This window comes from Rhea pennata, chromosome 1 (genome assembly GCF_028389875.1).
Source record: "Rhea pennata isolate bPtePen1 chromosome 1, bPtePen1.pri, whole genome shotgun sequence".
Classification (NCBI taxonomy): domain Eukaryota; kingdom Metazoa; phylum Chordata; class Aves; order Rheiformes; family Rheidae; genus Rhea; species Rhea pennata.
The window spans coordinates 100,166,382-100,181,078 of NC_084663.1; the positions used below are offsets into that span (position 1 = coordinate 100,166,382).

General features: G+C 39.9%; 1 protein-coding gene across 1 annotated transcript in view; it reads right to left on the reverse strand.

Annotated features, from left to right (window-relative positions):
* Positions 1–3,641: 3,641 nt before the first annotated feature.
* Positions 3,642–14,697, reverse strand: part of PROS1 (protein S) — a 36,720-nt gene continuing 25,664 nt past the window's right edge. Inside the window, exons 12-15 of the mRNA XM_062596990.1 lie at positions 13,700–13,868; positions 9,955–10,103; positions 8,889–9,102; positions 3,642–5,970 (exon numbers count right to left, since the gene is read on the reverse strand). Of these exons, the coding sequence (XP_062452974.1) occupies positions 5,810–5,970; positions 8,889–9,102; positions 9,955–10,103; positions 13,700–13,868 (693 nt within the window). The 3' untranslated portion in view covers positions 3,642–5,809. The remainder of the gene's footprint in view (positions 5,971–8,888; positions 9,103–9,954; positions 10,104–13,699; positions 13,869–14,697) is intronic.

Genomic DNA, 14,697 nt, shown 5'->3' on the forward strand with positions numbered 1-14,697 from the left:
AAGTCTGAAAGACTGTGAAAGCTTGTGTAAACCTTTACCAAGATACAAATTTCAATTTGTCTCTGCAGTTTGTTTAATGCCTCTGTTGTCCAGTGAGGAAATATAAAGACGTGAATTACAAGGTGATAGGCGTGCCAGATGAACAGGTTGGTTAGATCTACATGACCTTCCATTCTAACAGGAACCTGTTAAGCAAAAAGCTGGCTTCTACCCAGATTTAAAAGGGAAGAAGATTTTCAATTGACTGACTTAGCAGGAGCGTGTGACCAGCTGGTGGGAATGATCATGTAGTCTGTGACAGGCTAGATAGGCTAGAGAAGAGAAAGAAGGCTTGCTCTAATGATAGTTGACTTTTTTTTTTTTTTTAATTAGCAGTTTTGGTTCATGAGAATCATGCCAGAATTTGATGGGGGGGGGGGGGAAGAAAGCAAAAGAAATCCTTTCTGGCTGGAAAACCAACTTTTTTTGGAAAGGTAAGCTATTGTGAGCAACACTGCATATTGGTTGTTTTCTACATGAGCTGTGGTTTCCTGTAGTTTGTATTCTAAGCAGTCATTTGTATTTTCTGTGCTATGCTGAACTCACAAAAATCAGGTGTTCTCTAAAATGAGAGTGTACTTCTTATATCATAGTAATGAAGACCCTGTCTTTATTGTTATCTTATTCATGGTAACATGCATAAAGCCACTAGTAAGTTCTAGAAATACTGCCCTGCAGTTCTGTGACTCTTGCTACATATTTTGTATTTACCTATGTGGTGGGACAGCCTGGTTGTTAGAACACGCATGCTCTCTTTAGCACTTTGGTGAATGTTCAGCAGAGCAAGCTTGACTAGATCAGGAAAGATTGGCATTGATTCCAGCCCTATACCTAGAGAAGCCATTTAGGTGGCTTTTTTTTTACTGCAGAGTACTGTATTGTTGAGGATTTTTTTGTTTGTTTACTGGAAGGGAAATGCAGCCTCCTAATGAGGATTAAGAAAAAATGAAGTTTGAAAAAAAAGCAAGACTTTCAGAAGTCTTGGACTTATCTTGCTTCTGAGGAAATAGTCCTGCTTTTCAATGTCTTTTGCTAATTACTCTTTTAACAAGAGATAATCGGCAAACTATGCAGCCTGAAGTCCTTGCTAAGTTCCAGTTTCTGTGCATGTGTGCTTGTTCACACATATCCATTTTAGAGCAAACTGGTGACATGCTGAATGATGTAGGAGAAGCACTAAATTAAACTAAAATATGAATGCAATCTTTATAAGATTTTAACAAAAGTTTCTGTTTTTAGGGCTTGGGAAGAGAGGCAAAAATACCCGTTGTATCAAAATGGCCTGTTTTTCTTTCTCTGAAAATCTTCAGCTAGACTGCATAGAGGCTGAAGCACTAAGGTGGATTGGCTTTTTACCTTTTTGGTGCTTCCAAAATCAAGAGATTTTGAAGCTGACACAAAAGCAGCATGCCATATTGAAAGTGCTCTAGCACAGGCTGCAACTGATACTTATATGTTAATGTTTGTGTTTTAAAATGTTAATTCTGTCAACAGTGCTCGTTTTAAGGGTATTTTTGCATGTGTCTGACGCTCCCAAAATGAATCTAATTACTTATGGGTAGAGGGCTACCCTGATTTGCTGAGATGCTACAAATTCCTATGGGGGAAAAACAGTATCTCAGTGTAAAAAAAAAAAAAAAAATATATATATATATATAAAAAAAATATATATATATATTATATATTGTATATATATTATATATATATATAAAATAAATAAATTAATTAATTAAGAAAGCAATATAACTGACTTTTGAACTAAGTGCAATTGTGTGGATTTGTAACCACTTGACTGATTTAATAGATTTAATAGAAATGTTGATAAGTGACATAATAGTAGCTCCCTGCTCCCTTACTTATAACGAGCTTAAGGTTTAGCTGCTTATTCACGTGTTCCCACTGAAACATACTCTCATAACAAAAGGATATGCCCAGCTTAATATTGGAGATATAGTCACCTTGTGGATATATTGCTAAAAACATCAACAGCGAAACTGAATTTTCTTAGGTAGTTCAGATAGAGGTTTCTGTAGTTGCTGCTTTTGTTTTTCAATGATAGTACAATAACGTTGCCAACAATTTTTAGGATTTACATAAATTGGTAGCACTCAAATGCAAAATGATTTCTAAACCTGAAGCAAAACATCACCTGAGGAAAAAGCAATTGCAGGGACTGCTATTAATGTCTGTAGTTTGCGTCCCACTGGCACTTCTGCACCAACATGTCAGGTAATAAGCTATTTAACTGACAGAAATCAAGCTCGGAATTGTTACTCTAGAACTATGGTCAGAAAAAGAGAGTCCAGGAGAAAAAATGAACCACAGGAATATCCACCTGAATATGAGGAGGAATGTTTTTACTGTGAGGATGACAGAGCACTGGAACAGGCTGCCCAGAGAGGTTGTGGAGTCTCCTTCTCTGGAGATATTCAAAACCCACCTGGATGTGATGCTGTTTAACATGCTCTAGGTGACCCTGCTTGAGCAAGGAGATCACCAGAGGTCCCTTCCAACCTTACCCATTCTTTGATTCTGTGAAAGTCTAAATATTACTTCCCCCCTGCCCCCCTTCTCAGTGAGAGAGGCCTTATTTTTTCTTTTTGGTGGTGACTGCTATGGTTTTCCTTGTATCTAATTTTTTGGGTACGTGATTGTTCTGCTTGGCAGATGTAAGTGCTCCCAAACCAAGCTGGCTATTTTGGTATAGCAAGGTTGCTGAAGCAGCAAGATACTAAGCATGTACTTACAACTAATACCATTGAAGGAACATTATCAGAGCGTGGTTCAGTGGTAAACTGGATTGCACTGACTGAAAAGGAGGTTGGCCTCTCCTATTCTTTGAAGATGGTAACTCTAGAGATAAACGTAAGAGTATCAACAGTGAGTGTGTTAGTGCCTAACTTAGCCTATTACGCTCATCAGGAGGCAGTTAAAAGCATATGGCCTAGGCTTTTTGCTCTGAAGCAGCATCTCTCTTCTCTCCTCCATCAGCTCCATCTCTGGAGAGACCAATTGGTAAACTTCGCTAACTCTGTTAGATGGAAACATGGCTAATACTTGTTTATCTAAGCCCTGTACACTTTGGGTGGTGCAAAGGAACCTTAGATCAGGTCTATAAGCATAAAGCTGCCTTAGGATAAATGCAAACCAATTCCATGACTAGACATCATTTTCAAGGAGACTAAGAAATATAATGATTTATAACACTTGGTGCACAGGGGTTGAAAAAGCACAGATCAGGTTCCAGCTGTCCTGTACAAATACTGAAAAGCTGTTGCTGAAACAATTATGCTTAAAATTCAATTAAATACATCTGAGGGAGGAGAAAAGATAGTAGTCAATAAGCTTCACTCCCTGAGCTCTTTTTTTTTTCCACATGTGGTTCTAAGCCAAGCTAAACTTCTTCAGGCGATATTAAACAACTAATAAGTTTAAACATTTATCTAGAGAATATGGATTCCTATTTGGACAGCATATTAATCTGTAGTAATTTTTTTTTGTTGATGCTGAAGACTATTACAGACTGTTAAGTAAGCCATTTGACCATTTGATCAAGTCTTGCACAGTGAAAATGAATGAAGGTATGCAAATACAACCTGAAGTAAGAAACTTGCAAATACTGCTTTTATTTCTTACAATAAGGAGGCACATTTACATTCAAAAACCAGTATGGAGTTTCATTATAACTACAATATTCTAGAATATTTTTACATGAAAACAAAAAGAAGTGGTGTCCCAGCAGGAAACCACGTAATCTGTTTTCTTTAATTTCCTCTCTGTACTATTTATTATTTTTAAGCCCCCCAACCCCCCTAAAAAGTCCAACCCCTTCTTCTGCTGTTTGCACAGCCTGACATATGCATTTATTGTATTGCTGACACTTTACTGTGCATTTCCCCATCTCATTATTTCTGTTTGTTGTGCAAGGCAAATGGGTTGACCAAAAGCATTCTAGCATTAGGTTTTTGCTGCTGAGATACCGTAAATGCAGTAACCAAAAGTGTGTTTGATGTCAAAAATCCCATTTCAGTTCAGCCTCGCACCTGAAACCTGCTTATTTTGGTAGGGTGCTTATTTGACTTAGGCTCAAATGAACTATGTGTTCCAGGGCACAGGCAGAAAAGAGCAGGAAGGGATGCTTTCCAGCAATTATTTCCCTTCCACAGAGTCTAGAGGGATCACACTTTCTGTGTGCCATTTCAGAAAAGTGAACCAGTAGTTCACTGGCATTTCAGCTACTGAGTGTTGCCTCTGTGTAATTCTTGCCAATAAAAAACTATGTATGAAGCAGTGCTGGACAAACTAAGAATGTACTGGGGCTGGCTGACAGGAAAGTCACAGCTAACACCGTGTTATATTAAAGGGTACAAATAGGAAGTGAACAAAAACCTCAGACAGAGCAATAACACTGAAAGATGGGCTTATATTCTGCAGTACTAATTTATCAATGTTAGCATGCAACGAGAGAAGTCCCACTATTGTATGGAGAAGATCTCTGGGGAAAAGTAATCCTCAAATGAATCCTCTGTACATACATTTTCACTTCAGTGTCTCAAGTGTAGAAAGTAAATCTCAGGTCAAGAATTCTAGCAGATAAACGTGTCTCTGATTGACTGATGGCAGCATATACTCATTGCTATGTCCATTCTCTTGCTATTTATTTATTTTGGGGTTAACAAAATCACTTGGTGAGCTGCCAAGGGAGGCTGCTGGTTGTGGGGAAATGAGGTTAGAAGTGGAAAGATCACTCAAAGGAGGTTGAAGAAATATTCAAAATGCTTGAAATGAACACACTTGAGGAAAAGAATACTTATCTAATTACCTTTTCCATTAAATTTGGCTGAGCATGAATATGCTTTGTATTCTGAAGCTGCCTGCAAAATTTAGGCTTTCATGCACATGAGAAACGCAACTGTAACAGGCCTTGCAAATTAATTTTCTCCTCTAGAGGCTCTGTGGATGCAAAGTTGAACTAAATAAGGGGAGCATGACTGACAATGTGAAGGTGCTTATCTTGGGAGTGTTAAATTTGTTGTGAAAATTCCAGTTTGATGTCCTGTGATTCTTCCGTTTTCTAAAGCTGCCTGGGCTGTATTTTAATCCACTTTGGAATGAACTACCTGACCTGACCCAGAATGCTGTAAAAAGTCTAAAGCTTGGTTCCTAAGATAGAAATAATTAATACTGGTATAATAAAACATGAGCTATTTGCAAAAACACTTGTGTTTAAGTTGCTTCCCCGATATTGCTAAAAATTTGTAAATGTATCTACAGAAAAGTTTAGCTCAAAATTTCAGGGTGTTTCTTCCCTTTACTGAAAAGAAAAACTGTATAGAGATTTTTCTTTGTATGTTTTGTTTGGAAAAGTTTAATGGGAATGGTTTTGTTTAGATTCAAATATGCTGCCAAAACTTGCAACTTTTAGCTTTGTGCTGATATATGAAAAGATGTGAAATTGGTTCCAGTCAGAACTTTCTGAACCTGTTCTCCAAACTACGCATATCAAGGACATAGTATGAATGGGGAAGATAAATCTGAGTTTAAGATTTACCACTGATGTGAATAAAAGAACATTTTACAGAATTTTGATCTTGATTGTGTGTCTTTACTGCTGAAAGAAGAGGGGATTTTCCCCCTCCCCCATGCTACATAAGAGGAGGAAAAACATGCTGTTGATTATTTTCCTGGCACATGCCAAACTAAAGTAATGCAGGCTTCATTATGGCATGAGACTAATTACAAAAATTATATCTGAAAGGAAAAAGTTAAATTAAGAATTGAATGGTTCTTCCATAATCAGTGGGCATGAGTGAGATCTAATGTCATTGTGTTTAAAAGCAGCTTCATCCAGATCCAGCTGTCTGTTGTTGATCTTCACCTCCATGCAGCCGTTATAAAAAGCAGTTACTAACGTAGCACCCAGAGGAACATCTGCACAAAAACACATTGAATTTATTAGGCCAAGGCACGCAACATCCTATGTATTTTTCAGATTAGCAAAAAGACAACGAACACTCTATTCCTAGCCATCAGTAATCTATGGGAGAAAACAGCAATTTGTCAGGAAACATTTAACTTCATATGTTCTTCTCCCTCTTGTTTAAGAGCATTTGAGATGAAGTCAGCAAAGTTGAGAAAGGTCAATATAATTTCAAATATGCATTAGAAGTAACTAAGAGGTCTTTTTTCTTAGCAATATTTCCTGTATTAACTACAGTGAACTAATACTGTTCTTGTCCTGACCTACAAACACACGTTTATGGCTTTAGAGGTCACTGGAAGAACCACTTAGCTTTTACTAGAAAGCTATTCTGGATTTGAATTTGCAAGTTCTCAGATAAGGGACTCCTGGGAACTCCACACAATTTATTGCTTCCTTATTGCTTCTTCCAAGTGACTTCTCCGCAGAAGACCCACTTTATCTGCTGCTCATTTAGTTATTGTTTACATTATGACAACATCAGATCACTGATATGCTAGCTTCCAGCAAGTAGTATACCAAACCAGAATCATGCATGTGTTCCTGTGAGGGTATGGCCAGATTCTTGCAAGGTAGACAGAAGGTAATCCAAGTACCTTCAGCAAACAGAATGAGGATACCTAGAAGCTGACCTCATCATGTATCTTTCAGATTTAATCATCCTATCTCTCCTAGAAGATATCTGTGATAGTCTCGGGAGTATGACATTTTGCTTCTTTCCAATTTTATTTTGCTATATACTGCAGAAATAGGACTATAGAAGCATGCTCTTCTACTTTTGTTACCCCAGTGTTAACACACTGCTGTCATAGAACTGAAAACCTCATTCAGCTGGCACTGAATGTACTGAATTAACAAAAATAAATACTCCAACATTGTTCTTAATTTGAAGAAACATGTACTAAAAAGGGGAATTCTCGTCTTCATGAAATACATATTTTTGTTAGGTATATTTTGAACCACAAAGTTCTTTGTGCCCCCTCAGTGTGGGGATCATTACCTATCCTTTTATGTTGTTCAGTAATCCAAGAGGCTTTTCAGGAGGTGAATCAATATGAATGTACCATAGTGGCTACACACTGGGATTTAAAATAGCTTTCCTGTATTACTTTTTCTCCCCTTGGTAACAGAATGCTATTGAGGAAGAGGTTATTTTGGATAATGTTGTACTTTTGAGACCTCTGTGTAGAGACTGTTGAGAGATACAGGACATTTTTGATTGTAAATTAACAAAATGTTTTGTAAAACTGGGAAGTTACGCTTAATTGTATGGCACAGCAAGGACTAATATGTGCTGCTTATTTAGTTGGAATGTATGACTTAAGCCAGGGTCTAAGCTCTTAAGGCTCAAATTACTCTATAGCTGGCAATGTGCTAGGAAGAACACTTAAATATCACAAAGGGGAGGAGGCCTAAGAAATGACCAAAATCATAGTTAAGTTACTATGGTTCATTTAACCTACTGGCTCACCTCTACTAAGTAAATACTGATTTCATCTCTCTTTTCTACTGAACTAAATTAAAACGCATTTAAATTTAATTCAGTAGTCATTAAAAAAAACACAAATGCTTTTGCTGCCACGATGTCTGATGGTACTTCACCATTAGTGCTCTCCTCACTTTACACACTGAATTTGAATTGAACTTACCTGACTAGCTGGCTTCCAAGATGTTGCATATCCATTCAAAAGCAAAAATAGGAGAGAGATTTTCTTTCTTTGTGCCTAAATTATCCTATGCTTGATTACCTCTCTATCAAGACTTGTAGAGAGCAATTCTTATATACATAGCTGGGTAAAGAGGCAGCTAACACTTAAGACAGAGGCTGTGGTACCTGCAGTGCTGCCCAAAATACCTTGCTTCTGCTCTGACAGGGAAGTCCAGAGGATGGAACCACAGTTCCAGTTCCCTTTGTGTGTGTTACCTTGGAAATGCCTAAAGAGATCATTTCTGAGGGATTCACAGTTCCTCTCCTCTTTCTACTTCAGTGTACCCTTGTCTCTTGCAGAAGAGCTGCATTGCAGATAAGGAGCAAAGACTGGTATAACTGTGGCAGTGCAATGACATAAAAGCCTATATGTAACATGCATGTCAATTCAAAACTGTTGGTCAGAATTCTAGTATTCCTTTAGGAACTATGACTTATTCTTCCTAAAACCCCTTTAATGGAGGATACAGGAAAGTTCCATCAGTAGTAACTTAAGCTTTTATCCACAGTGTCTTTCCCACACCAATTTTCAAGCTTGAGGACTTGAGGCTTTGAAAAATCCTCATCTGTAGCAATATTTTTTTCTGCATGATTTCCCCTGAAGCCAAGCTATTGTACAGCTAAGCACTGCTTCCCGCACAAAAATAATGCTTGTCTGCATCTAAAGGAGAATTCACTTGCAGCTTGTTTTAAATAAAATGTTACTTCTAGTTTCAATACGTTTTCTGTCTCAAAAAAATTAGCAATCACCTATTGTCAAGAGTGCAATTATTACAACCAAATTATCCCTGTGGCATTTCTGTTTCATTTACTTACAGATGCCTGGCTTTGATTCTTACAAAGCTGATGCGCTTCCTAAAATGTGCCAGCTGGAGGCAAGTCAGAAATACACAATGCTAATTCCTCAGCTCAAGAAACAAGACTCTTCCCAGATTATTTCCAAATTCAAACACCTGGAGAGAGGCTCATGCCTTTAAAAGGACCTAATAATGCTGTTATGGAAAAGCAGGCTCAATCAGAAGCTGAACAGACTGCATGAAAACTAAAAGCATTTTAAAAAGATGAGTCTTTTTGTACAGTTGTAGGCTTTTTCTAACTTGGCTAAGTCTGAGTAAAAATCAAGCTTATACAAATGAATGAATTAAAAGAGAAGCAGTTCACCTGGCAGGCCACCCAAGTAGGTAACAACGTTTGTCATCATTGCTTCATGCAGGATAGACAGTTGTTCTGAATTGCTTCTGTCTGTGTGTGAATCAACTGTCAGTTCAAGTTGCTGTTTGGTTACTAGAAGTCCTACCAGCACTTTTTTAGGTGTACACAACTTCTTTGATTCCAGCTGTGCAACAGTGATGTTTCCAATGGTCACAATGATTTCCTAAATGGAAGAATGGGAGGGAGGGTGAGGAAGATGTCATATATAACTTTAATGCATATTTGGTTCTGATGCATTTTAATTTGTTTCAGATGTGTTTTGTATTTGGAAATAGAAAGAAAAGGAAATGTCAGAGCCACTTTTAAAAAATTAGCACCTGAAGTTGGAAAAGTTATGGAAGTTGATAGTAGCTGTATATCCATCACCTTTGAAAACAAAGCCATTCAATTACATTCTTCAATTTATAATTGAAAATGTTTACAGTAGAAATTCTTGGGCTATGGTTCTGAGGTGAAATCCTGTTTCTCTTGAAGTCAAAAGGAGTACTGCTACAGACTCAAAGGTAACCACGTTTTCGTTGCAAGTTCTTATTTCAGGCAAATACATGGATTAGCCATGGTGCACAATCATGCTCTACCCATTTATCTTGATGTAAATGGACTTAAACAGAAACTTAAGGACTGCTTATGAATCAAAACTAATGTGTTGTCAATGCTATACTGTTATCACTCTAGTTCTGTTATATGCCCTTTCCTGCATTGTGCATTTGGGCTGAAAGGTTGGAAAAAAAAAGACATGACCTACTGAATAGTGTCTAATACAAGTGTATTTAGTGCTTGGTCACCGCTGTAGCAATCATTAATAGTAATATCTTTTCTACACCATATGTTCTAAGTACTCTGCAAAATATTAATTCAGCCTTCTAGCTCCACTGTAAGTAAGAGTAAGTAACTTCTTTTAGTTTGTTTTTAACAAATGGAGTAGTAAGCTCAGTGAGGCAAAGACAGAAGAGATGTGCTGATTTATATGGGCTGATGCTCTGGCTCAGAGCTGCTATGATAATTGTAAGATCACCTGTGAGTCAGAAGAGTTAGAGTCCACTATGGACAAAGCAAGAGGCACTGTTTCATTAGAAACCAAGGCAAACATAACACCAGTGTCTGTGGATGGGCGAATAGTCATAGTCACATTTAATAGCCAATCTTCAGCACTGTCAAGATTATCTGTTTTAAAAGAAAAGATTGAAATTAATAAATTCATGTGCCAAATAAAAATTGTTAAGGTGTTAAAAATTAGTATTTAATATGTTTGCATTGTAGAAAAATTAGTACTAATCTCCAGAAAAACAGTGAGCTTTAGACATCTAGTTCATTCTAAAAGTCCTAGTCTTAAATGAAAAGAGAAAGGAACACATTAATTCTGCACTTTCCCCTGCACAATTTCTGTTCTTGGGGCTTTTTCCTACCTTCTCCATTCTAATGTGGAACAGGTGCCACATTAATTACAAGTCAGTTTAAGATTAAACCTGAAAAATGCTTTAATTTACTCAAATTATTGTTACTGAGCAGCAGATTGGCGGTTGTCATACATCTGACATTCCAAAGCAGTTCCACTGTTAAAACAGGAATACATGGTTGGGGGGGGGGTAAAATATGCACATGGCACAAATGTAATCTCATCATGGTATCTTGTAAGGCAGTTTACTATTTAAAAAGCTATTCGTTGTTCCTTGTCTCTGTCCTGCTGCTACTTGCCCCTTCCCCCACCTCAAATCACATCCAAGTTGATTTCTGGTACAGTCTTCAGGAAATAGAAATCCTAAAATGTGAGTTGAAGTCATAACCCTACTAAAAGTCAGATGGGAAGGGAGACAAGGGGCTGTAAGAGCTTATGGGAAGGGCAGCAGTAGGTATATCACTTCCTCCAAGCTCAAGAGAGGTGCATCTTTATGAGTAAGAAGTGCAGCAAAGGGGGCAGGAGACCTGCATGGGTGAGCAAGGAGCTCCTGGCCAAATTCAGACAGAAGAAGAAAATACACAGAATGTGGAAGAGGGGACAGCCTACTTGGGAGAATTACAGGAATGCAGTCAGAGTATGTAGAGATGTGGCGAGGAAGGCTAAGGCCCAATTCGAATTGAGTCTGGCAAGGGATGTTAACGACAACAGGAAGGGCGTCTTCAGATACATCAGTCGCAAGAGGAGGACTGGGGAAAATGCGGGCCTGCTACTGAATGGGGCGGGGGCCCTGGTGACAAGGGATACAGAGAAGGCAGAATTACTGAATGCCTTCTTTGCTTCAGTCTTCACTGCTAAGCACAGCCCTCATGAATCCTGTAGCCTGGACAAAGTCTGGAGAAAGGAAGACTTTCCTTTGGTTGAGGAGGATAGGATTAGAGATCTTCTGGGCAAGCTAGACATCCACAAATCCATGGGCCCAGATGGGATGCACCCACTGGTACTGAGCCAGCGGGCAGACATTGTTGCCAAGCCGCTCTCCATCATCTTTGAAAGGTCCTGGAGAACTGGAGAGGTGCCTGAGGAATGGAAGAAAGCCAATTTCACTCCTGTCTTCAAGAAGGGCAAGGAGGAGGACCTAGGCAACTATAGGCTGGTCAGTCTCACCTCCATCCCTGGGAAGGTGATGAAACAGCTCCTTCTGGATGTCATCTCCAGGCACATGGAGAAAAAGGAGGTGATCAGGAGTAGCCAGCAGGGATTCACCAAGGGCAAATCCTGCTTAACCAATCTGGTAGTCTTCTGTGATGGAATGACTGGCTGGGTAGATGGTGGGAGAGCAGTGGATGTTGTGTACCTTGACTTCAGCAAGGCTTTAGACACTGTCTCCCATAACATCCTCCTAGAGAAGCTCAGGAAGCATGGGTTAGACGAGTGGACAGCGAAGTGGATTGAGAACTGGCTGAAAGGCAGAGCTCAAAGGGTTGTCATCAGTGGCATGGAGTCCAGTTGGAGGCCTGTGGCTAGTGGAGTCCCCCAGGGCTCAGTACTGGCTCCCATCCTGTTCAACTTTTTCATCAATGACCTGGATGAGGGGGCAGAGTGCCTCCTCAGCTACCAAGCTGGGAGGAGTGGCTGATATACCTGAGGGCCGCGCTGCCATTCAGAGAGACGTGGACAGGCTGGAGAGCTGGGCGTCCAGGAGAGCTGGGCGGAGAGGAATCTGCTGAGGTTCCACAAGGGCAAGTGCAGAGTCCTGCACCTAGGCAGAAATAACCTGAGGCACCAGTCCAAGCTGGGGGCTGACCTGCTGAAGAGCAGCTCTGCCGAGAAGGAGCTGGCAGTGCTGGTGGACGACAAATTGACTCTGAGGCAGCAATGTGCCCTTGTGGCCAGGAAGGCCAATGGTATGCTGGGGTGCATTCGGAAGAGTGTTGCCAGCAGGTCAAGGGAGGTGATCCTGCCCCTCTAAGCCCTGGAGAGGCCTCATCTCGAGTACTGCATCCAGTTGTGGGCTCCTCAGTACAGGAGAGACATGGAGGTACTGGAGAGAGCCCAGCGTAGGGCTACGAAGATGATCCGAGGGCTGGAGCATCTGCCCTCTGAGGAACGGCTGCGAGAGCTGGACCTCTTTAACCTGGAGAAGAGAAGACTGAGGGGGGATCTTATCAATGTGCATAAGTACCTGAAGGGCAGGTGTCAAGGGGATGGGGACAAACTCTTCTCAGTTGTCCCATGTGACAGGACAAGAGGCAATGGGCAGAAACTGAAGCACAGGAAGTCCCGCCTGACCGTGAGGGGGGATTTCTTCCCTACGAGAGTGACAGAGCACTGGCACAGGCTGCCCAGAGAGCTTGTGGAGTCTCCTTCTCTCAGGAGATTCAAGGCCTCCCTGGATGCAAGCCTGTCTAACATGCTGTAGGTGACCCTGATGAGCAGGGAGGTTGGACTAGATGATCTCCAGAGGTCCCTTCCAACCTTACTGATTCTATGATAGGCAGCCACTTAGATTTGCTGCAGGGAAGGTAGAGGGGCAGAAAGGGGAGTGGTGAAGACATGGCAGTAGCCCCCAAAGGGTTTTGAGGAGACATGCAGGTGTAGTATTAGTGCATGAATAGGAAGAAGGTTTGGGAAATTTGAGTGTCATTAAAAACCTCTAGGATGAGATGGTTGGAAACCCAGAAAGAATGAGAAAATCTGGAGGAAGCTCTGAAGCAGAGCTAGAGAATTTAAAGAAAAGGCCTAGGAAAGAATAGGAAGTTTGGAGACAAATAGGATTGGGAATCAGAGAGAATCTGAAGGGTAATCTAGGAGCTGAGGTGGGGAGTGTAAGGATGATGAGATTCAGGATGATGCTCAAGAGATATCATATTTTGGGCCTTCAAGAATTCTGGATTAGAAAAATCAGAGTTTAGGGCAGGAGGTCGGGTAAGAAAGGTCTGGGTTCAGGAAGAACTGAGAAACGCATCCAAAACCTTTAGATAGGATGCTTGCTTAGAAGCAGAATTGTGTACCCAAAAGTGTCAACGATCTGTTTCTCCATCTCTAATTGTCTTTTTCTGTCAGTAATATGGTAGCCCTCTCAACAATAAACATTGAGCAGAATTACATCTCTGGAAAATGGATATTCAACTGTGCCCCATCATTTGCAAGTTAAGAATATGTTTCCTAACCTAGAGCACTTCAGAAATTAAATGGATAACACAACGAGACCAGATTCTTTGTTCAAGTAAAATTCTCACAGAAGTTTCTGAAATCACTGCTAAAGGCAGCAGAGCATAGTTTAGTCTCTTGATTCTTTACAAGTCATCAGTTCTTTCACCAGTCCAGCATAAAATATAGAAGATGATAGAAAAATACGTACTATAGTTTATATGAAATCTTGCCATTCCGGTGCCAGGATAGAAGGATCCTCTCCCCACAGTGACTAAACAGTGTTTGCTTTGTTTTTCTTGAATGACTTCTTTTACACCAGAATGTCCCTGATTCATCAGATTCCAAGCACGAATACACCCATCTAGTCGAGGGTTAATCTGTAGAAGAGTTACAGCACTGGGTATTTGCATTCAAACTTGTTCTAAAAACACTGTTAATATTGAGGAGTTACTTTACATATCAGCTTATTACTGGGAAGTCAATGGTAATGATATCAATGCTGTAAGTTACAGAACTGATGCTCAGAGAAAACAAACACCATGCATGTAGTAGCTCAGTCTTCAAAAGGTACCCCTGATTTATTAAAGAAGTCCCATTCTGATGTTACTAGTCTGCACAAAATAAGTTGCCTTTTAGCTACAGAAAAGCTGTTTTGATCTAAACAGAAGGAGAGTTTGAGCTTCAAATCCAAAGCAGTGGTCACTAGCACTGTTCCTTGTTCAATGTTTCATCTTTTTCTTTCTAGAAAGTACAAAGACATTTCTGGAATGACTTTCTCTTCAGTAAAGGGATATTGTATGTCTTTGTATTTTTCTTCTCTGCTTTACTTTTGAGCAAATATATATATATATATATATATATATATATATATATAAATATTTAAGGAAGTGTAGCCTCTGTTCAGTTTGTTTTTCCCCTCTGAGCCTGCCAATTAGTTTGAGGGCACCTGGACTGAGAAGCAGATGGTTGCAGCAACCTCACTGTACCAATCCCCAGCATAAGGCAGAGCTGCTGAGAATGGAGGACTTAGTGAATTATGAGCCTTGTGAGCCTGGGCTATTAAAGAACCCAGTAAAAATGAAAGCTGCCTGCACAGTGATTTCCATACCTATTCAGGGTCAAGCAATAGCCAGCACTAGAAACATGAATCACTGTGAAATGCTCTCCCAGCAAAAGTGGTGATCTAGGGAATCTTACAGCTGTATT